This window comes from Acartia tonsa, chromosome 2, assembly GCF_053477335.1.
Source record: "Acartia tonsa isolate MP-2025a chromosome 2, ASM5347733v1, whole genome shotgun sequence".
NCBI classification, from domain to species: Eukaryota; Metazoa; Arthropoda; class Copepoda; order Calanoida; family Acartiidae; genus Acartia; species Acartia tonsa.
This window is the reverse complement of record NC_137261.1, coordinates 33,716,531-33,741,474: the sequence shown is the minus strand read 5'-3', so window position 1 is coordinate 33,741,474 and position 24,944 is coordinate 33,716,531. Positions and strand designations below refer to the sequence as shown.

General features: G+C 33.6%; 1 protein-coding gene across 4 annotated transcripts in view; it reads left to right on the top strand.

Annotated features, from left to right (window-relative positions):
* The window catches only part of LOC145312427 (pyruvate dehydrogenase phosphatase regulatory subunit, mitochondrial), a 68,942-nt gene extending 44,672 nt beyond the window's left edge, over positions 1-24,270 (top strand). The window contains exons 23-32 of one of the 4 annotated variants that reach the window (XR_013877007.1): positions 7,005-7,123; positions 10,811-10,852; positions 11,215-11,252; positions 11,531-11,607; positions 19,003-19,129; positions 19,790-19,898; positions 22,436-22,540; positions 23,126-23,251; positions 23,566-23,730; positions 24,111-24,270. Coding sequence is in view for 1 of the 4 variants with exons in the window: in XM_080151670.1 (XP_080007796.1) it covers positions 7,005-7,123; positions 10,811-10,852; positions 11,215-11,252; positions 11,531-11,607; positions 19,003-19,129; positions 19,790-19,898; positions 22,436-22,540; positions 23,126-23,176 (668 nt within the window). In the remaining 3 variants the exon portion in view is untranslated. Of the gene's footprint in view, positions 1-7,004; positions 7,124-10,810; positions 10,853-11,214; positions 11,253-11,530; positions 11,608-19,002; positions 19,130-19,789; positions 19,899-22,435; positions 22,541-23,125 lie in introns of all 4 variants that reach the window. The other 3 variants (XR_013877006.1, XR_013877008.1, XM_080151670.1) reach the window with 3 other exon arrangements.
* The last annotated feature ends 674 nt before the right edge of the window (positions 24,271-24,944 follow it).

Sequence of the window (24,944 nt, the reverse complement as noted above, 5' to 3'; positions counted from 1 at the left end):
GTTTGGCCAGAATATTTTGCAAATTCTCCTGAGGCAGCTATTGTGAAATGCATTAAGTTGATTTGTTTCAGTTTTCACAGTTCTCCAACATTCAGCTCCATAAAGAAGAACTGATTTCACATTACTGTTATATAGTCTGATTTTTGTTTTCAGAGCAAGTTTCTTAGATTTCCAAACGTTGTGTAGACTGTTGAAAGCAACCCTAGCCTTATCAATCCTGGTTTTAATATCAGCTTTTGAGCCATCTTCACTGCTGATAACACTCCCCAGATTTGTGAATTTGTTGCTTTGTTTCAATTGTTCACCATTTATTGTTATACTTTGATCAGGGTTTGTAGGTATATTCATAATTTTGGTCGTCTTGACATTAACAAAGAGCCCGACTTGTCCTGCATATTTGACTAGTTTATCTGTCTTAGCTTGTAGATGTTTGATTGTTTCTGAAATCAGTGCCAGGTCATCAGCACAGTCCAGATCTTCTAGGTGTCCTAATATGCCCAGCTGGAGACCACGTTTTTTGTCCTCTGTGGTTTTCTTCATCACCCAGTCAATGACCAATATAAATAGAATAGGTGATAAAATGCATCCCTGTCTAACTCCAGTGCTTACTTTGAAAAAATCAGATGTCTTATTGTTTCCAATTGAAACACAAGCTTGGAAGTTGTCATAAAATTTAGTTATCATAATTATCATCTTTTCAGGTATACCATAACTTCTTAGTATTTTCCAGAGTGTTAGTCTGTGAATGGAGTCAAATGCCTTAGAGAAATCAACAAAAGGGGGGGTTTTTAATGCAACCATCTCGTAATCAGTGAGCAAATGGCACTTAGAATTCGAATTTCGAGCTGAAATTTTGCATGGGTAATCCTTGGTAGGTCTATTTTCCCTAAATCGAACAAAAAGTTGGAAAAGTAACGGCTGGCGGCTGTAGCTCAGCCGTTTAGCCGTTTTTGGCCTATTTTTAGGGCAAATTCATCATTAATTACGTAGGAATCAACTTTTTAAAACATAGTTTTGGTTTAATTCATATTAAATGATAGCAATAACCATTTTTTCAATTTCTAGTACCAGCTGCTAAACGGCTAGAACCAGCTGAAAACGGCTGGGAGCGGCCAAGAGTATGAAGAGTAGATAGGGCTTGTGACATGTCTAAGGGTAGGTTTTTATGGGTGCTGAGCTCAAAAATACTACTAAAAATAGTGACGGCCAATCCATATGGCAGCTGAGTAACAGCTGCAGCTCAGCTGCGAGCGGCCAAGAGTAGAATGAGTAGATAGGGCTTGTGACGTGTCTAGGAGTAGGTTTTTATGGGTGCTGAGCTCAAAAATGCTACTAAAAATAGTTGTGGCCCATCCATGTGGCAGCTGGGTAACGGCGGCAGCTCAGCTGGGAGAGGCCAAGAGTAGAATGAGTACATAGGGCATGTGACATGTCCAGGGTTAGGTTTTTATCGGTGCTGAGCTCAAAAATACTACCAAAAATAGTGATGGCCAATCCATATAGCAGTTGAGTAATAGCTGCTGCTCAGCTGCAAGCGCCAAGTGTAGAATGAGTAGATAGGGCTTGTGACGTGTCTAGGGGTAGGTTTTTATGGGTGCTGAGCTCAAAAATGGTAACAAAAATAGTGGCGGCCAATACATATGGCAGCTGGGTAACAGCTGCTGCTCAGCTGCAAGCGGTCAAGAGTAGAATAAGTAGATGGGGCTTATGACGTGTCTAGGGGTAGGTTTTTATGGGTGCTGAGCTCAAAAATGGCGGCCAATCTATATGGCATCTAAGCAACAGCTGCAGCTCAGATGGGAGCGGCCAAGAGTAAAATGAGTACATAGGGCTTGTGACGTGTCTTGGGGTAAGTTTTTATGGGTACTGAGCTCAAAAATGCTTCCAAAAATAGTGGCCACCCATCCATATGGCAGCTTGGTAACGGCTGCAGCTCAGCTGGGAGAGGCTAAGAGTAGAATGAGTAGATAGGGCTTGTGGGCTGTAGCTGTAACCCAGCTGCCATATGGATGAGCCGCCACTATTATTGGTAGTATTTTTGAGCTCAGCACTCATAAATACCTACCCCTGGACACGTCACAAACCCTATGTACTCATTCTACTTTCGGCCGCTCCCAGCTGAGCTGCCGCCGTTACCCAGCTGCCACATGGATGGGTCACCACTATTTTTGGTAGCAATTTTGAGCTCAGCACTCATAAAAACCTACCCTAAGACACGTCACAAGCCCTATCTACTCATTCTATGCTGTTACCCAGCTGCAATATGGATTGGACGCCACTATTTTTGGTACCATTTTTGAGCTCAGCACCCATGAAAACCTACCCCTAGACACATCACAATCCTTATCTACTCATTCTACTCTTGGCCACTCACAGCTGAGCTGCAGCTGTTACTCAGCTGCCATATGGATGGGTCGCCACTATTTTTGGTAGCATTTTTGAGCTCAGCACCCATAAAAACCTACCCCTAGACACGTCACAAGCCCTATGTACTCATTCTACTCTTGGCCTCTACCAGCTAAGCTTCGGCCGTTACCCAGCTGCCATATGGATGGGCTGCCACTATTTTTGGTACCATTTTTGAGCTCAGCACCCATAAAAACCTACCTCTAGACACGTCACAAGCCCTATCTAATCATTCTACTCTTAGCCACTCGCAGCTGAGCAGCAGCTTTTACTTAACTGCCATATGGATTAGCTGAAACTATTCTAGAAGCATTTTTGAGTTCAGCACCCATAAAAACCTAATCCTGGACACGTCACATGCCTCACGTACTCATTCTACTCTTGGTCTATCTCGTCTGAGCTGCGGCCGTTACCCAGCTGAGCTGCGTCCATTACTTAGCTGCCATGTGGATGGGCCTCCACTATTTTTGGTAGCATTTTTGAGCTCATCACCCATAAAAACCTACCCCTAGATACGTCACAAGCCCTATCTACTTATTCTACTCTTGGCCGCTCGCAGCTGAGCTGCAGCTGTTATCCAGCTGCCATATGGATTGGCTGTCACTATTTTTAGTAGCATTTTTGAGCTCAGCGCCCATAGAAACCTAACCCTAGACATGTCACAAGCCCTATCTACCCTTTATACTCTTAGCGGCTCTCAGCCGTTTTCAGCCGGTTTTAGCCGTTTAGCAGCTGGTACTAAAAATTTTAAAAAATGATTATTGTTATCATTTAACATGAATTAAATCAAAAATATGTTTTAAAAAGTTGATTCCTACTTAATTAGTGATGAATTTGCCCTAAAAATAGGCAAAAAACGGCTAAACGGCTGAGCTGCCAGCCGCCAGCCGTTACTTTTCCAACTTTTTGTTCAATTTAGGAAAAATAGACCTATCAAGGATTACTCATGCAAAATTTCAGATCGAAATTCGAATTCTAAGTGCCATTTGCTCACTGATTACGAGATGGTTGCATTAAAAACCCCCCCCTTTACATGAAGTGTCTTGTTAAATTCAACACATTGTTCAATAATCGTCCTAAGTTTGAAAATTTGGTCAACGCAGCCCCTTCCAGCACAGAATCCAGCTTGTTCTTCTCTCAGTTTATTGTCAATTTTCTCATCAATTCTGTTTAAAATAACTTTACATAGGACCTTGCTTGGGATAGAAAGTAGCATAATTCCTCTCCAATTATCACAGTTGTTCAAATCTCCCTTCTTAAATAGTTTTATGATAATTCCTTTAGACCAGTCTGTTGGTATCTTTTCTTGCCTCCAAATTTGATCAAATAGATCAGTTAGTGTCCTAGCAGAAAGATCTATGTCTGCCTTAAGCATTTCAGCAGTTATCAAGTCAGGTCCAGGTGCTTTGTCATTCTTTAGACTATGTATAGCAGCTTTAACTTCTTGAATATTTGGTGGTCTTATATCTATGTCTATTTCATGTCCTGGTTCTGGTTCAGCAGTAATTTCTGGTTTAGGTCTGTTCAACACTTCTTCAAAATGCGATTTCCACCTTTCAGCAACTTCTTTTATTTGTAGTGAGTAATTTACCATCTTTAGCCTTGATAGTTTCACCACTCTTTTTGTTATATTTGCCACTTAATTGCTTAGTTATGTTGTATACTGTTTTCATGTTACTAAAGTCAGCTTTCTGAGCCTTCTCAGCCAGATTGTCAATGTAATCTCTCTGGTCTTTCCTTGTGCACTTTTTGACTTCTTTGTCTTTAGCAGTAAATTCAGCTCTTAAATTTCTCTTTAATTGCTCTTTTCTTTAATTGAAGTCCATGTGATCTCAGTCTCATCATTTAGGTCCTCTAAGACTTGAAATCTATTTCTGAGTTTTAAGACAAATTCATTCTTTATCACAGGGTCCTTTAATCTTGAAGAATCATATTGTCTACCAATCTCACTCTTATTATCATGGCCAGTACGCTTCAGCTTTAATTTAATCTTGCTGACAACTAGTTCATGGTCACTGAATATGTCGGCTCCTCTATAGCTCCTACAGTCTTGCACTGACTTGACCCATTTTCTATTGATCATAATGTGGTCAATCATGTTTCTTGTTTGTCCATCAGGTGTTGTCCAGGTATATTTGTGAATGTTTTGTGTTGGAATAATGTACCTCCTACAACCATATCATTATTTATTCAGAATTCAAGTAAAAGTTCACCATTTCATTTCTTGTACCTATGCCAAAGTGTCCCATTGAATTCTCCAGTCCTGTCAGTTCCTACTTTAGCATTCATATCTCCAAGAACTAGACACATGTCATGTTTGAGTACTGAGTTTCTAATTGATTGCAGTTGATCATAAAACTCTTTTTTTACTTCTTCATCTTTGTCATTTGTTGGGGCATAGCATTGGATAATGGTCAACTTGCAGTGCCTTAAACGGAATCTAGCTTTAATTATTCGGTCTGATATAGGTTTCCAGTCTATTAGTGAATTAACATGTCGTTTTTGAACAATTATAGCAACACCATACATATGTTGGCTTTCATGACCAGAATAAAGTATTAGGTGGCCATCTTTGGTTGTGGTTTGTCCTTGCCCTGTCCATCTACATTCTGCAATTCCAAGTATTCCAATATTGTAACTTGTCATTTCTTTAACTGAGCTGTTTTAGTTGACTCATACATTGTTCTAACATTCCAGGTTCCTATCTTACAGCTTTCCTTAGAACTTATTGGTCCTGTCATCAAGTTGATAGCTTCTTTTCGGATTTCACCATCATCTTTCATATTCTCAGTAAACTGAGCATCAGTTCCAACATTTCTTGTTTCATGCACACCTCTGGCTATGTTAAAGCCATAAGTGTTTGAGGTTTTGCGGGTGGTTTCTGTAACTGTATTCTTTTTATAGGTAGGATAGTTAGTCCTACGCAAACCTTCCATATCCCTGGAAGGAAGGGTGACTGGTAAGGGGAGGGACGTCAAAATCCCCCAGTACTTCAAGAAGTACCTCCTGCCCTACATTATTTCAAATACATTGGCAAAACTTTCATTACATTTACACCTCCATATTCTCATTCTATTTGTTTTTAAACTGATCATTCAACAAAAGCTTAGACTTGTTTCAAATTTGTAAAAATCACAGACAGATCCATGCAGTTTTGTTCTTATGATAATTTAAAGTTGCTTCTCGTCAGAAATCCAAGTAGAAAAATTCTTTCTTTATTCAAGGCAGATTCTAAAGTTGTATATCATATGATATATTTATCACATCAAATCATCAAACTTTTCTTCTTGGTTTATAATGTGCTGTTTCTATTTCTAAAACGACCAAGCTAATATTGCTTGATTCACTTCTACAAGAGACAAAATGAATTGAAAATGATTGCTAAAATCGAAATATATCTTCATGTCTTAGAATAGTGTATTTTTTAAAAATAGGTTGAAAAACATACTAACTCTAAAATAAAAATGTTTCTATTTCTGACTAAAGTAAACTTATTCTAGTCACAGATCATAACACTGCAGAGGAGTTAAAAATATTGAATATCTGGGTTAAGTCAGGCAGTATTTTTATCTTTTTCCTCGTCCATCATTTCAAGGACGTACAAGGGCCGGTAGTTAAAGAGGTGATTACCCCCCCCCCCCAAAAAAAAAAAAATATATTTTTCATTCCCCCCCCCCCTTCATGTAAAATTTACCCCCAACCATTTTGAAAGGGAGTAATTACAACCCCCCCCCCCCCCAAACAATTTTGGGGGAGTAAATACCCCCCCAAAATAAAAGATACCTATCAATAAAAATTTTCCGAAATAAAAAAAAATTAGAAACAGTAGCACTAATGTACTCAATTCAACTCATTTTCTCGTATTTTGTTTCTTAATTAGGTACTCTAAAGTTTTTTTCTGTAGTATTTTAAAAAGAGAAAGTTTACGTCCATTAAGATCTTCTATAAGGTTAGTCATAAATTTTTATACAATCAGGTTCTAGCCTACTTTACGTTGTGACAGTAGATTAGGTCCATCCTACTAAAATATGTTTAAGATCTATGTTCTCCTATTCAGGGAAGCTTGAAAGTATTTACCCTTGATATTCAGACAAAGAATATGACCAACACTGAGAACTAAAATATATATATTTCAGCATGTGCCCCTGATATTCTGACAATGAATATGACCCACACTGAGAACTAAAATATATATATTTCAGCATGTGCCCCTGATATTCTGACAATGAATATGACCCACACTGAGAACTAAAATATATATATTTCAGCATGTGCCCCTGATATTCTGACAATGAATATGACCCACACTGAGAACTAAAATATATATATTTCAGCATGTGCCCTTGATATTCTGACATCAAATATGACCCACACTGAGAACTAAAATATATATATTTCAGCATGTGCCCCTGATATTCTGACAATTAATATGACCCACACTGAGAACTAAAATATATATATTTCAGCATGTGCCCCTGATATTCTGACAATGAATATGACCCACACTGAGAACTAAAATATATATATTTCAGCATGTGCCCCTGATATTTTGACAATTAATATGACCCACACTGAGAACTAAAATATATATATTTCAGCATGTGCCCCTGATATTCTGACAATGAATATGACCCACACTGGAGAGCTTGGTTATGTATTTTATATTCCAAATGAATTTGCTCTTCATGTTTATAATTCCATCATTGAGGCTGGAAAGGTAAGTTTGTCATCTTACATGAAACTTAGCAGACCACCTAAAACCCACTTTACAAACTTTTAAAACTTTGAACCTAACAAACAAATGGTCTTGAAAAAGCGTGTATGCTAGTCTTTCATCTGAAAGGGGACTAAGCATGAACGAGAGTAAATGATTGTAAGCGTCATCAAGCAGTTATGTCAAACATCTTATTGGTTTCTAATCATAAGGGGGGGGTTTTTAATGCAACCATCTCGTAATCAGTGATTAAATGGTACTTAGAATTCGAATTTTGATCTGAAATTTTGCATGAGTAATCCTTGGTAGGTCTATTTTCCCTAAATCGAACAAAAAGTTGGAAAAGTAGCGGCTGGCGGCTGGCAGCTCAGCCGTTTAGCCGTTTTTTGACTATTTTCAGGGCAAATTCATCATTAATTACGTAGGAATCAACTTTTAAAAACTTATTTTTGGTTTTATTCATGGTTAATGATAGCAATAACCATTTTTTAAATTTCTAGTACCAGCTGCTAAACGGCTAGAACCGGCTGAAAACGGCTGGGAGCTGCATAGAGTATGAAGGGTAGATATGGCTTGTGACGTGTCTAGGGGTAGGTTTTTATGGCTGCTGAGCTCAAAAATACTTCCAAAAATAGTGGCCGCCCATCCATATGGCAGCTGGGTAACAGATGCAGCTCAGCTGGGAGCGGCCAAGAGTAGAATGAGTAGATAGGGCTTGTGACGTGTCTAGGGGTAGGTTTTTATGGGTGCTGAGCTCAAAAATACTACCAAAAATAATGGCAGCCCATCCATATGGCAGCTGGGTAACAGCTGCAGCTCAGCTGGGAGCGGACAAGAGTAGAATGAGTACATAGGGCTTCTGACGTGTCTAGGGGTAGGTTTTTATGGGTGCTGAGCTCAAAAATACTACCAAAAATAGTGGCGGCTCATCCATATGGCAGCTGGGTAACAGCTGCAGCTCAGCTGGGAGTGGCCAAGAGTAGAATGAGTACATAGGGCTTGTGACATGTCTAGGGTTAGGTTATTATGGGTGCTGAGCTCAAAAATGCTACCAAAAATAGTGGCAGCCCATATGGCAGCTGGGTAACAGCTGCAGCTCAGCTGTGAGTAAAATGAGTACATAGGGCTTGTGACGTGTGAAGAATATCACAAAATTTATTATTTCAGTAGAATTAAACTTCTCCCAATTAACATTATAACTTCATTTCATGGACATATTACTAGTAACAGTTTTTTTAATTTCTAGATTTCACTGAAAACTACCAAAAACGTCTGAAAACAGTTATCAACAGTCAAAAGTATATGTTGTAGATATAGCATGTAACATTTCTAGGGGTAGGTTTTTAACTTTTTATGGGGGTGTTGAGCTCAAAAACACTACAAATAATAGTTGGGGCCCATCATTATGGCCGCTGGGCAGCAGCAGCTGAGCAGCAGCCGTTACCTTGATGCCATATGGATGGGCCTTTCTATTTTTGGGGAGTATTAATAAGCTTGGCACCTATAAAAATTTACCCCACACATCACAAGCTTTGTCTTAAACTTTTACCTTTATCTGTTGGTAACTGTTCTCAGCCAATTTCAGCTGTTTAACAACTAAATCAATACTGAAATATTCAATATTTGGTTATCCTTCAATAGTCCCAAAAAGTGCTTATAGCTTAAACAACAGCTTACTGCACAGCTGCAGCTGTTACCCAGCAACCATATGGATGGGCATCCACTATTTTTGGTGTTTTTTTTGAGCTTAGTACCCATTTAAACCTACCCCTTGACACGTCACAAGCCCTATGTACCCATTTTACCCTTAGCTGCTTCCAGCTGAGCTGCAGCTGCTACAAAGCTGCAAAATGGATGGGCCGCCACTATTATTGGTAGTATTTTTGAGCTCAGACCTACCCCTGTTACCCAGCAACCATATGGATGGACCACCACTATTTTTGGTAGTATTTTTGAGCTCAGCACCCATAAAAACCTACCCCTAGACATGTCACAAGCCCTATGTACTCATTCTACCCTTGGCCACTCCCAGCTGAGCTGCAGCTGTTACCCGGCTGCCATATGGATGGGCCGCCTCTATTTTTGGTAGTTTTTTTTTCAGCTTAACACCCATAAAAACCTACCCCTAGACACATCACAATCCCTATCTACTCATTCTACTCTTGGCCGCTCCCAGCTGAGCTGCAGCTGTTACCCAGCTGCCATATGGAAGGCGGCCATTACTAATTTTGGTAGCATTTTTGAGCTCAGCACCCATAAAAACCTACCCCTAGACACGTCACAAGCCCTATGTACTCATTCTATTCTTGGCCGCTTTCAGCTGAGCTGCAGCTGTTACCCAGCCGCCAAATGGATGGGCCGCCACTATTTTTGGTAGTATTTTTGAGCTTAGAACCCATAAAAACCTACCCCTAGACACGTCACAAGCCCAAACTACTCATTCTACTCTTGGCCGCTCCCAGCTGAGTTGCAGCTGTTACCCAGCTGCCATATTGATGGGCCGCCACTATTTTTGGTAGTATTTTTGAGCTCAGCACCCATAAAAACCTAACCCTAGACACGTCACAAGCCCTATCTACTTATTCTACTCTTGGCCACTCCCAGCTGAGCTGCAGCTGTTACCCAGCTGCCATATGGATGGGCGGCCACTATTTTTGGTAGTATTTTTGAGCTCAGCAGCCATAAAAACCTACTCCTAGATACGTCACAAGCCATATCTACCCTTCATACTCTTGGCAGCTCCCAGCCGTTTTCAGCCGATTCTAGCCGTTTAGCAGCTAGTACTAGAAATTTAAAAAATGGTTATAGCTATTATTTACCATGAATTAAACCTAAAATATGTTTTTAAAAGTTGATTCCTACGTAATTAATGATGAATTTGCCCTGAATATAGGCAAAAAACGGCTAAACGGCTGAGCTGCCAGCCGTTACTTTTCCAACTTTTTGTTCGATTTAGGGAAAATAGACCTACCAAGGATTACTCATGAAAAATTTCAGATCGAAATTCGAATTCTAAGTGCCATTTAATCACTGATTACGAGATGGTTGCATTAAAAAACCCCCCCTTAAATAAGAAAATATGAAAGGGAGAGGTCATTTTCTAGTAAATCCCGTAAAGGTGTGTGTTATAAGGCCTAAAAATAGTAGTAGAACGATAAGGTGCTCTATATATTTGTATTTCCTATTGAATAGAACAATAGGGAAGAAATTTTTTTTTTTTTTTTGATAACCGTACCTGGAATATCTGAAATTTCTATCAAATGCTTTGTTTGGCTCAAACTGACACAAATAAAAAAAAAATATAATTATAATAAATCAACCTGTAAAGAATGACTTCTTCCTTTGTTTAATGGTATAGATTGTTCTTAACCTTTACCTTGTACCTATAGAAAACATTATTATTATAATTATATTTTTTTTTAATTTTTGTCAGTTTGAGCCAAACAAAGCGTTTGATAGAAATTTCGTATTTTTTTTAGATAATCCAGGTACGGTTATCAAAAAAAAAAAAAAAAATTCCCTATTGTTCTATTCAATAGGGAATACATATATCTAGAGCACCTTATCGTTCTACTACTATTTTTAGGCCTTATAACACACACCTTTACGGGATTTACTAGAAAATGACCTCTCCCTTTTTTATTTTTTTTATTTTCTTAAATATTTTTTTAATAAATAACTTTTGTTTAGGATTTTGGTCTGAAACATTGCGGATATTTCGCAATGAGAGCGGTAAGTATTTTAAAAACAGGATAACAACGTTCTTAAAAGCAAAGCTCATAAACCAGACTGTATATTAGCAGAAGTTATAAACAAATATTAAAGTTTAATTTTCAAGATTCAAGAAATAAAAAGACATGGATATCTTTTTTTCATCGCTTTTTGAGATTTTATGGTGAACATAACTTTTTTTGGAAGTTTTAAAGTAAAATTTTAACATGTTTTTATTATTGAACAGGAAAAAACACAATTTAAAGAAATCTGTGTAGTTGTGCTTCTAACATTATTTAATACTAGTCAAATTGGAAACTTAAGTCAAAATTATTACAAAAAAGATACACATTCCATAATGGTTACTTCTTTTATTTTTTTAGGTTAGAATAGAAAAATTTTATGCATTCTGGGGACAGGAAAACATTATTTTCATTTCTAATTATAATATTATTAATTCTAATAAATTTACGCCTGATAACGACAAAATAGCAGTATTGTGAGCGCAAAGCCACTCTAAATCTAAGCTCTACCTTCCCTACTAAAAATTTTTGTTTCCTTTTCTGGCGTCGTAAATCAGTACATAACTTTCGCTAGCTTGACCACATGACAACCATTTTACACAACTAAACCGACTAAAAAATTTTATATGAAACTAGACCGTGATACATTGAAATGAAAATGGTATCGATTAAAGGATTTGGACAGTTATACAACACCAATGGAATGTGGACGTGGCTTCAGATGTAAAATGAAGTCAGATGTTCCTTTTATAGGTATGCTTCGCTTTTTTTCTTTCTAATATAAAATTAGATCATGTTTAATTGTTATTTAGACTCTATTATGTTCACTTTGTTTCGCAAGTTGATGTTCTATTTTTTCAACAACTTTTTATTCCTAGTGAATAGCAAAAAAGAAAAGCCAGGACTGTAAAAAAAAAATTTTCATTTAGTTTGGATGTCTCTAGAATAATATCTTATTTTAAAAGTTTTTTTTTTTGGTAAAAAACTACGAGTCTTTTTCAGTATGTAGGTAGGTATGTTAGAGCAGAAATACAAAATCAATAAAAACAAGAACTATAATTAACGATCATACCACAAAGTATGCAATGAGAAGTATAAATAGTAATCTATTTAGAAGTAATAAAAAATAAAAATAAGCCATATATTGTAAAATGTCGAAAAGTGCAAATTTTTGCTGATAAATAAAATTGTAGCAAACTACAAGATATGATTTAACGTAAGTCAGACAACTTCAGCAAAACACAAAAAAAGTTATCCAATGAAAATTAAAAATTACATAGTTATAAACATAGTAAGGAGGGTAAGCTTAATAAAACATGCTTTGCTTGGTAAAAACAATTAAATTATGAATTTAAAACATCTATTTAATTTTTTTAGTATAAGCATGAGTTTCATAATCTATGTAGCCCAAGTATTACTTTATATTTTCTTTGTGTTAAATTAATAGCTCCGTTGTCTGAAACTTGTTCATTACTTTACAAACATAAATATCAAAATCCCCTTTTTCACATTTGGAACAATTTCAGTAAGTATTGGCTATTGGCCGGCACAATGTTCTAAAAGTAGACAGAAGGACATCAATAAAAGTGTTTTGATATGAATCATCTGATGTCTTATTTTCAGGTTTTATTTAGTAGGAGGAATTGTAGGATATAAGGGGGGGGGGGGGTTTAATGCAACCATCTCGTAATCAATGATTAAATGGCACTTAGAATTTGAATTTCGATCAGAAATTTTGCATGAATAATCCTTGGTAGGTCTATTTTCCCTAAATCGAACAAAAAGTTGGAAAAGTAACGGCTAACGGCTGGCGGATCAGCTGTTTTGCCATTATATTACTATCTTAAGAGCAAAAAAGTCACGAAACCTATCTTCACATAATACTTTTTCTCACTCAAAAACCTTATCAAACGGTTCTAGCCGGTAGCTGTTGGTACTAGAAATTTAAAAATTGGTTATTGCTATCATTTATTATGAATTAAACCAAAAATATGTTTTAAAAAGTTGATTCCTACGTAATTAATGATGAATTTGCCCTGAAAATAGGCAAAAAACGGCTAAACGGCTGAGCCGCCAGCCGTTACTTTTCCAACTTTTTGTCCGATTTAGGGAAAATAGACCTACCAAGGATTACTCATGAAAAATTTTAGATAGAAATTCGAATTCTAATTGCCATTTAATCACTGATTACGAGATAGTTGCATTAAAAACCCCTCCCTTTTATTTATAATCTTAATTTTCTATTACCAAGAAGGGCGTAGAGCTTAAACCAAATGTGTCTATAGATGTATCTCATCATTGTACATGAGTTAATTTTTCTTAAAATCATGGCCCAACCTTTTAGTTTTATTTTTGAAAACAATTAAGGGGGGGGGGAGAAGTTTGTACACTTATAGGAAATGAAAATTCAGTATCAAATTTTGCCCTGGCCGTTTGGGCTTGTTTTTATATTTATCAACCTAATTCTTTTTGTAAACCCTCTTATATGATTGGATCTACCTGTAAAACTTTGAAAATTGAACTTTGAGACTTTCCTTCTATGGGCTAGTGGGACAAAAGACCCCCCTAAACACTGAAATTTTAAGTTGTGAGCTTATTTTTCAAGATATCGAGCTGATTTTTTAAATGGAACCTTTTATTACATAAATGAGTTGATTAGCCACCCCATTTTACTTTTTTGCACTTTACTTCTAGGGGTTTGTAAGCTCAAAACTTATAAATTTCGTATTTGGGGGGGTTGTTTTACCCCAAAAGCCTCTAGAAGGATAGTGCATAAATCAAATCCGTAGTTACTACTTATTTCAGTTATGTGAAAATAGTTTCCAATAAAAAATCAGCTCGATATATTTAAAAACAAGTTTTACAGGTAGATCCAATCATATAAGAGAGTTTACAAAAAGAATTAGGTTGATAACTATAAAAACAAGCCCAAACGGCCAGGGCAAAATTTGATGCTGAATTTTCATTTCCTATAAGTGTACACAAACTCCCCCCCCCCCCCCCCCTTTAGTCTAAGCAGAGGAAGAAACACATCATAGATAATCCAAGGGGGGAGGGTATAAAAGGCTCAGTGAAAATAATTAAAACAACTACATAAATATATGCACCACATTCATGTATGCATGTTGATAAACACAAATATAAAAACAGAAAATAGAATTTGTATGATATACCTATCTCTACATCTCTTAGTTACCTATATACCAACAATATGTTTGCATATTAAATCGTATTGTAAAAGGAAAAAATATTTCCAAACTGTTAGTTTCCATACACATTTTTTTCACTCTTTTGCTTTTTGCCTATTGAATTTTTTCATGAATACAGTTCCTTTGTTAGGCATGTACAACAAGATATATTACATTTTTACATAACAAATACAAACCATAGAATGCTATATGTACTACTTATTTCTTTTCATTTACATACATCTTCTTTTTTTTAAAAAAAACATACAACTTTTATGTTGTAATTAGTTCTTTTTTCTTCTGAAAACCCAGGGATCTTAAAGGATAAGACAATGGACGATAAAAAGATGTACAGCCCCAAAGATGCAAATGAAATTTACCATTCTGCAGATTTAAATGATTGGTTGGCAAGTTTGGACACTATTATTAAATGAACCAGCCAATCAAGATTTGAAAAAGTATCTGAAGTTTTAGCTAAAAAAGAAGGGTTTAATAAAATTTAGGTACCAGTAGATTTTACAGTTCCAAAGTTCCCTCTAACCCTTAGAAAACTAAAGAAGAAAACCAGCTTTATATTTAGAAAGGATACAGATTTTCCAAATGGTGTTCAATAATAAAAGATAATACAAAAAATAATAACTATTACGAATCAGTTTTTAACATCTTCCTAAACTTAAGGATATAATTTCCAATGGTTTTCCATTATTGCATTCTAAAATTTTTTCCGTTAATCCGTTGATCCTGATATCGAACCTGACCATGAAATAAATTCTTATTTAATGTTGCAAAACCTAAATAACAAACACAAAAATTTAATATTCCACTATAAGCCTTTATTGAAAGAAGGTTATTGAAATGATTAAACTAAAACAAAAAAAACATGAATTAATTTTCATATAACAAATCACTCAAATAATAATTTCAATAGAATGTTAATCAATTGGTTAAAAAGTTTAGTATATATAGAATATCTTTTTAAACACATAACTAATCAACAATTTTTAATGGTAAGATGATATTCAATTACATCTAAAAATCAACATTGAATTTCTTTAAGAGCGCAGCGACTCAATAATTCAATATATGTGTTACATTTTTCACAACAACATAATAAATATATAATTATATAGATGATATTTCGGGTTATGCTTTTAATAGACAACTAGTAAAAGGTGAAAGAAATCAATATATAAAATCTTTTTCTTGGCTATAAAAATAAATGTTACAAAAAATAAAATACCTCATGTTTTTACAGGGAAGCTTGCTATGTATAGAATTTGTAGATTGGGCTGTTAACCCCTCGGAGAACTAAGACCAAATGGTCTTGCTGTTTGTTTGAACATATATCCTGAAATTTATGGCTTTTACAAGAACAAAGGTACCCAATGAAGGTGGGGAGGAATCTTTGGCAACATTTAAAACGCAGCACTAAACTTTTTTTTTTGGGGGGGGGGTGAACATACACCAAGAAAAAGGGGTGATCATGTATGGGTGATGCGTGTGTGGTAAGCACCGTATGTGTAAATGGGGGATTCTCCAGGAGCTTTAGGGTAAATTCCCTCCCCCTAAATGCAAGAGTAAGATCAATCAAACCAATCTTTTGCTTCAACCAAGTAAACTTAATTGAAAAATTTTATTGAGTTCTTAAAGAAAATATAAATTGTATGAGTGAGGTACTTTGTGCTTGTTTGTATGTTTGTGTGTGTGGAATTAATTGTTGCAATGGAACATCTTAAGAAGAGCTGTTATTCTTATTTACAATATTACATACAATCCTAGAGTTGTCATGACAATTTTAACAAAGCATATAATCCTAAATTCTCTTACACAGATGAGTGAAAAAGCTGAACTAGAATAACATACAAATATTTAGATGTTTTAAGGGCAATTTTAAATGTAGCGATAATCAGATATTACTCATTGTTTTGAATTTATTCAGGGAAAGAAGTGGTTTAGGTAAAGTTCAAATATCTTACTGAACCCTAAAACAATTTACTGTTGAATTTTCACAAAATTACTGGAACAGGGAGAAGTATCTTTAAAAATCAATGATTAAATAGGATGAGGTAGGAAATATCCAAGCAAATGAGTTGAATTCTTCCAATTCTAATATTTTTACCATTTTTTTTCAAAAGGCAAATAGTTTTCACTTCTTCCTCCAATTTATATTTTTTAATGCTTTCTCATCATTTTAATTTCTTCTGATGGTCTCCAACAAGTTTTTTAGTGGTTACGTTGTGTGTGTGTACCACAATTTTACTCAGTCCATAACACCTTATTGTTAAGGAAGGGGTGCTTCTCAAACTAGACACGCAATATAGGTGTTGCTCAAACTCAGTTAGACAGTGCCTTTTTGATATCGCCATTTTCTACTGTTTTCATATTTCTTTGATCTTACTACTATTAGTTAAATTACCAACAATTTTATCAATTTAAGTTATCTAACAGAAAAGGATTTTTTAAAAATATGACATTTATGTGTAACAGTAGCCCAACAATAACAGACAACTATAAGTTTATTATGAAAAGATAAAAGTTAACTGTTATACAGTAAAAGTATCTATTGTTTTTAACTTTAACTATAATACAGCAAAAAGAAGAATTATTACAGTTTCAAAATTGTCTAACCTAGCCTAATGTCTAAATGACACTAAAGACAAATGACGTCTGTTCATCTGTATGTCTTAGTTAAAAAAAAAATCAACTTTGGCTGTATTAGGGCTAGAAGAATGGTTCTTACCGTTTTAGAATTGTCTAAATGATCCTAATCAATCTAGACCACTACAAATGTCCCATATTCTATTTTTTCTAATATTCTTCCTTGTCAGCACTGAAATATTTGCTATTCTCAAGAAATTAATCATAGCCTTTTTTTTCATAGGACAGGCAGATGACTTTGAATACAATCTTTCTGTCTTGTATGAAAAATATTACAACTTGGCAATATTCCTGTGTTTCAATCTCAAAACCATTATGGCAATTCTTTTTAAAAGAAATTTTGCAAACCAATCTTGTACACACAAAAATTATTGTAAGTCTCTTGGCTCGTCAATCACCTTAATGGTGAATATTCTCAAACTTTTTAATTTCTAAAAATATTATATATTGTATTTCTTACTTCACTATCAACTAAAACAGAGTAATATACGTGAGTACCCAAGTACCAAAATGCAAAATGTTACAATTTTTAGAGCTTTAGAGATGCATGGTATTAATGTAGGTTTATACCTTGTCCTTTCTTCAACTGTGATGTGAAATAAAAGTTGGAATATGATTTGAGTGCAAACTTTAGTTGAGATGTCCCATATAGACAAGATTTGTTTTTACAGTCCTCTAATATATTAAACAATAAACCTGAACAATTTCAAGAGCATTAAGGTGTTTTGAAATCACAGACATTAAACAAAATACCTATTTAAAAATGTTTTAGAGGATTTATTAGATTGTTAGAGTTTAAGGATTCTATGCTAAGGTTATTTGAAAGATATTTTGGATAATGATATCTAAACATATTGATATAAACGTCTACTTTTATATCGATATGAAACCTTTTTGATTCATATTTATCCCAATGATGCTTCAACAATATTTTTTATAATATGTGAGTTTGTCGCAACAATTCCAATACAAATTCCAAGCGGAGTATTGTGTGTGTCACAACATGGCACACACAAATATTTGAATACAGAGACAAGTATTCTATATTTTCAAGTGGCACAACGTGGCACACACAAATATTTGAATACAGAGACAAGTATTCTCTATTTTCAAGTGGCACAAACAAATATTTGAAAACAAAGACAAGTATTCTCTAAAATTTCAAGCAGCACAACATGGCACACACAAATATTTGAATACAGAGACAAGTATTCTCTATTTTCAAGTGGCACAACATGGCACACACAAATATTTGAAAACAGAGACAAGTATTCTCCATTTTCAAGTGGCACAACATGGCACACACAATTGTTTGAATACAGAGACAAGTATTCTATATTTTCAAATATTTGAATACAGAGACAAGTATTCTCTAAAATTTCAAGCAGCACAACATGGCACACACAAATATTTGAATACAGAGACAAGTATTCTATATTTTCAAGTGGCACAACATGGCTCACACAAATATTTAAATACAGAGACAAGTATTCTATATTTTCAAGTGGCACAACATGGCTCACACAAATATTTAAATACAGAGACAAGTATTCTATATTTTCAAGTGGCACAACATTGCACACACAATTATTTGAATACAGAGACAAGTATTCTCTATTCTTATGTGGCACAACATGGCACACACAATTATTTAAATTTAGAGACAAGTATTCTCTATTTTCATGTGGCACAACATGGCACACACAATTATTTAAATTTAGAGACAAGTACTCTCTATTTTCATGTGGCACAACATGGCACACACAATTATTTAAATTTAGAGACAAGTACTCTCTATTTTTAATTTTCATCTTTTGTCTCAAGCTGAGTATTTTGAAAATTGCTTGCACGAAGGGGATTTACTTTTTAGAGCAGCTTTATATGTGTTTTGGGGTAGTTTTATAGTTTTAGCCTATATGTTATATTAATAAAATAAAAAGAAATAACTTTAGTTTTGATATTCCTTATGATGGTCCTTGAGTTGATGCACAATATGCAAGTGGTAAATTTGCCTCTTAGTATAAAAATAAATTGCAATTGCAATTTCATTACATCTGATAACAAATTATTTTTAGAATTTTAATTATTTCTAGAAGTAATTGAATTGAATGAGAAGGCAAAATATTAATAATAGGGTCCAGTTAGAAAGAAAAAAAGAGATTCAAGTAAAAGAAGAAATAGAAGAGAAAAAAAAAAACATGGTCACTTATAGAATATTTGATATTTTTTTTAAATTTTTGGCTTAACAAAAACTCATAGTTTAAACAATAGTGGACTAAAGTAGCAATTTTTTTCTTTTTAGGTAGAGAAGCCCTTCAAGATCAGTTAGACAATGGAGTAAAGAAGATGTTTGTCATGCTTCTATTGGATCCTGTTGATCATCATTCAGATTTGGATCCTTGGCCATGGGGAGGAGAATCTATTTACAGGTGAGCAAGCCACTGATGGAGCCCAAAATGCCATATGGTTTAATACCCATGTTTTGTTAGAAAGGTATTTTTTTAACATTTCACACACAAAATTTTGATTACCCAACCTCCCTTGTAAATTTTCTTAAGTGTTAAATACCCCACCAAAAGGTGAAACATCATCCCTATTCTGATTTTTACCCCCACCCCCCCTCTTCCTTTTTAGCCACCAAATTAAAAGCTTTGACGTCCTTTTTTCAGCAAATGTGAAACAGTACTGGAAAGTAAATGGAACTAATATTTGGTTTTAAGTAAATCATAAGTTCTTGAATCTCTATCTGTGGCCTTGAATTTGTGTAGACTTGTTGTGGTAAATGAAGCTGCTAGTGAATATTGATGAATAATAATACAAAACCTTTCACAGCATTAACGTTTACTTGGCTCTTGGCGCATATGAATTTAATTAGATAGATATTATGATAAAAGTTTTTTTTTATTTGGTTTCATCCTAGGACCTTTTAGTGAGGATATTAATACTAACCAAAAATTAAAACACAATAATTTTTTAGATCTTTGACTAGTATTTTTCTTCTGTAATAAAACTTGGATGTAAAAAAGCACGAATCTTAAGTTATCCCTCCTTGCTCTATTGGTTCCGATCTTTAAAAAAACTTTTTACAGAAATGGAAAATTTTGTGGCACAGTAACGACAACATCTTATGGATTTTCCTTGGCTAAACAAATTTGTCTCGGCTTCCTTCAAGATCTTGATGAGAATGGTAATCCACAGGTAAATGTAGTAGCACAGATCTTTAACAATATGAATTTATATCCTTAAGTAAGTTAAATTTTCTTGTTTGGCGACGTATTTTAGAAGATAACTTAATTCTATAATTATTTTCTAGTTACTTTTCTAAACTTATTGTTAAAGCTTGAAAATGTAAATGAAAGTTGATGATTATAAAAATATTTTATGATTCTGTGTAACCAAATTTCAACTCTCCCCTTTAGGAATATAAAGGATATATTCAAAATTTGCAAAGCATTAAAAATGCATTAACTGCCTGATTTTAGCAATTCTAACTGCACATCATCTCTTCCGTCCACCTCCCACCCCCTGACACAACCCTTTTTCTTATTCACATAGAGAATATAAGGGATGGAACAAGTACTAATAGAAAATAAAAACAAGAATAAAAAATACCCAGATAATGATATATAAAACTGTTTTATCAAAGAATCTAGAAAAGTCAAACAAACGGACTGAAATTTTAAACTATTTTAACCAGAGAGGTTTGGGACATTGGGCTGTTAATTACACTAGTCCCGAAAGTTTTATAATAACCTTTTCTCAACCGCATTTGGGACTATTATTGAATTTTGATTAGTTAGTTTATAAAATTGATTTCCAACGTTTCAACCATTAATTGTAATCCTCAGAACCAACAATTTTGTGTATCATCATTGGGGATGTGCATCAATTTATCAAACATTGTCTTATACCTTTGGATCCCTGATTTTTACCAAAAAGATCGTGGTCGAGCTTAGGTTTTTCAAACATTTAACTATTAATTTACAGAATTATATTATTCACCAACGTTCGGTATAGTCACCTTTAGTTTAGTTATCAAACATTTGGATGTTATATTTTATTCAGAATTCTTATCACTAATTTATGATAATGATATTAAGGACGACCATTTAAATCTTTCTCGACCCATTTGCTAAATTTGCACAAGGTATTGTTAATATAAATGTTTCTAGAAAAGTACCCCCTCCCCATTTAACAGCGTATAAAATCTGGGCCCTGGAGAGTACTTAATTGAATCTTCTTGGAGTCACATTTAGTCTCTAAGTTCTTATTATTGATTAAAAGTCCTATAATTGATCATTGGGTGTCAATACAGAGCCTAATTTTTACCTTTCCATTTGTTGTTTTGCTGCTTATTTCAAAACTGGTATTTAAAGGTAGGGGTAATATATACGCTAAATTAAACAAGAAAGGATTTTGTCATGTTCTCTGTGAATAATTTATGTGGGAAATATTAAGAATATTTTCTCCATTGTGCACGTGTTTCTTGGTCTGTGGTATGATGCTAGCTCTATCCACAGTTTTATATGGTTTACTGGTTTTCATCTTTCTTTCAATTTACATTTTAACCGAGAATTAAAACGATAAAGCCAAAGACTTTTCCACAATAACTTAATTTTTGCTTCACACTTATGGAGAGTGGGGAGGGTGGTGAACTTCCTCCGTTTTTTTTCTTCAAAAAAAGCATATAGTTTTTCCTTTTGAAAAATGCTTCATAAATACTTTATTTATGTTTGTTTGTAGTTTTAGTATAGAGAATTAAAAAAATAATGTTCGGAAGGAGGCCCAACTGTTAAATTAGTTTCTTTTCTCAGGGAATTCTAAAAATGTAATATTATTTTTAGTTTTAATATATTAAAATTGTTATTCTGAAAGCAATGTGTGATATTATGTTTCTACTCTGTTGGGATCATAAATAAGAATTACTTTTATTTTAAACATTATGTTATATATTATTATTATATATTATATGTTTCAAATATTTTTAAAGTTTATATATTTATTACATAGGAAACCTTGGCAAAGATTTGAGTGCTTTGCCGTAAAGGTATGAAGGTGTGAGTTCTAAGACTTTAAAACAGGAGTAGAATAATGAAATCCACTACATAGTTTCCTTCCTTAAAACAACTATTGAAGGAAAATTTATAAAAAAAATAATGATACCTGAAAATTTTTAAAAAATGGCATGTTTTGTCAAACTGACAATAATTAACATACTTTTATAAAAGTTACATGTATAGGTTCCAAAATTGCGCGGATTCTGGATTCCAGAGACGGATTCGGATTGCCAATCCTAGTATTTTTATTATTCTCTACTTGTACAAGCTCTAAAGATTGTTTTCTGTATTGATTGTTCTCTATCTTTACGTACAACTTTTGTATTGTCCGTATAACAATTAAGTAGCATTTGGCGAATTTAAACTCTTAGAACACATACATTTACAACAAAGAAGCTAAAAATGCCTCTCAATATATCATAATAAAAACAAAGATGAATTATTATGAGGAATTTTTTTCAAGATGCAAAGAGGTTCTTTAACATTTTGAGCGGTTGGGAAAAGCTTATTAGATTGAGGCTTTCACAAGAACAAAGTTTTGTTTCTGGAGAATGTGGAAGTTGGAAATTATTAATTTGACAATAAAATATACTCAATGCCCTTTTCAGGAGAAAGCATCAGGGAAGAAACATAATCGTGCTTTTTGTTGTTAATTTCATTCTTTATTTCTTGTTTCAGTATATAACAGCTGACTTCATAAAGAATGCAAGTTTTGAAGTTGATATTTGTGGAACTTTATATCCAGCACAGGCTAGACTTAATCCTCCAGTTTTACCTAAAAAGGTGAACCAATTTAATCTTTATATAGAAAACATATAGGTAGTAAGAAAATAATTTTTGAAAAAAGGTTTCATATCTCAATCGGGCTTAAGAACCAAAAATATGTGTTTTTTTCTGCAAAGAAATGACTATATACGAACGAAAGCAAGTGATGTTTAAGACCTTTTAGCAGTGATGTTGCACATATTTTGGTTAATAAAGACGGTTTTTTATTCAATACCATTAATTGGTTATTGAACAACAAAATAACTTCCACGGATTTAATTTTCTCCGCTGATTTAACTATGTTTACCAGAAACGAAAAAATAACTTGACATCATTGCTTAAAAATCACTTGTTTTTGTTCGTCGTACTTAGTCTCCTTTTGCTCATACTAGCTGTTATTAATTTGATTACGCATTTCTTTCGACAAAATTAGGCGTTTTATAGAATTTAACATCTCTACATCTCTATCTGTCAAAAAACGACACTAATCTTTTTTTTCATTTCTAAGTCAAGGAAAATTATTCTTGTCTATATTTGATTTTACCAATTAAAATACTTTATGGTCAACAATTTAACATTGTTTGGATATTTGTTTTTTTTTAGGTTATGCTCGAAGGTCCTGACTTGACTACTCAAAGACATCAAACTTCTTAGTAATAAAGATAATTTTAAATCAAAATAGTTTCAAGAAATATTTTAATCTCAATATGAAACCTAAAATATCTAATAGTAATATTTTCTAAGAAATCTGTTTGTTGTTGAAAGAAATTAAATTTAAATGGTAATAATAACTAATTTTCTGTTTAGCAATCTACATTTTACGAAATTGAAAATATTATAGTTTTTTTTTTGCAGTAAATAATAATTATAGATTTTAATTGTGACAATTATAATTCAATTGTAATAATCTTCACTCGTTGAATGGTACCTTTTTTCTGTAATTTGCTATACCAAAGAGTTTTAAAAATTAATAGTCCATAAGATATAATTATATATAAAATACCTTGGAATAATGGAACCTTATTTCTAGAAATTTCTATTAGACTTTTACAAAAATAATGAAGTTATTCAAATATTTTATAATAAAATTGTTTATATTAATAAATTGAAATGGTTTATTAAATTTGAACGTTATACTTTTTTGAAGCTAACTGGTTTTTCAGTTAATGTTATTCTGATAAAGCATACACTCGACCTTCATTTTTGCAGTAAAACAATTACTTTACATCTGTTAGGCATGCTTTGTCTGGGTTTTGTCAGTAATATAACTTTATTTGGGCAATCTTGGGATTATGGCAGTAATTGGGCGCATTTGTAATGGATAATTTTTTCTACAATAAGCTATACTGTATTTCCAAATTTTGCCTCCCAATCCATATTAATAGACTTTTCAGTCGGAATTACGGTGCAATATAGTTTCTTACGACCAAACGCTTGGCCGCATATACTAAGTGCCCATATCTTTGATCAAGCCTTTCAAAAAAATCTGTATCAAGTAGGAACCATTCGATAAATAACTATTAAAATTATTTTTTATGCCGAGTGCCGTTTCTGAATGATATGCGTACGCTTAATGTATTGATGTTAGGTCTCAAACAGCTTTATCTTATACACTTGACTATATCTCCGACCTTATCTAATATTTCTTAAAATAAAGTTGCAATCTTTTTTTGTTTCTCACTGTTAAAATGTAGTAGAATCATATTTAAGATTGTTTAGAATTCTGATGAAATATATTTCAATTTTCATTTTATGTTCATTATATTAAAGCAACACCTTAATTTGGACAACAACCTTAAGCTTATTTTTTTTTTTAATTTCTAAAATGAGTAAATAAGCATAGGTGCTAATTCCCTTATTATACTTTTGTTATTTCATTTAGTGATTTAGGGATGGGACAATGGTTCCTAATACAAGTACCACTTTTGAACCAACCAAAATAAATTTGTTTTGAATTTGTTAATATTCAACTTTATTGTTTGCCTAATCTAACCATTGTAACGAATTCTGATGCTTTACTGACGCTGTTTATCTACAGCTTTTGGGACTCAATAACCTGCCTAAAGTTTGATTGAAATGAAAATTATTTGGCAACAATCTTAATATAACCCGCACATTACTATTATTAGAATTAGGGATGGCAATCCGACAAATTTTTGGACCGGATTCTTATATTGATTCTTAACTGAAATTTGTCCACTGATGTTTTGTTTCTTTTTCTCTCTTAAGTTCTTATTATTTGAATCTTCGTTTAAAACCTGTGATTTAAACCTGCTGTTTCTCTGTAGATACCAACTCATTATTTCTCTGAAATTCGGAATTAATCTTTTAACCTGAATTTTATCAGCATTTCTTCTCCGCATACTTAAAAACATTCGGTCTTACATTTTAAATAATGTTGGGCTAAATAAAATTGCAGATA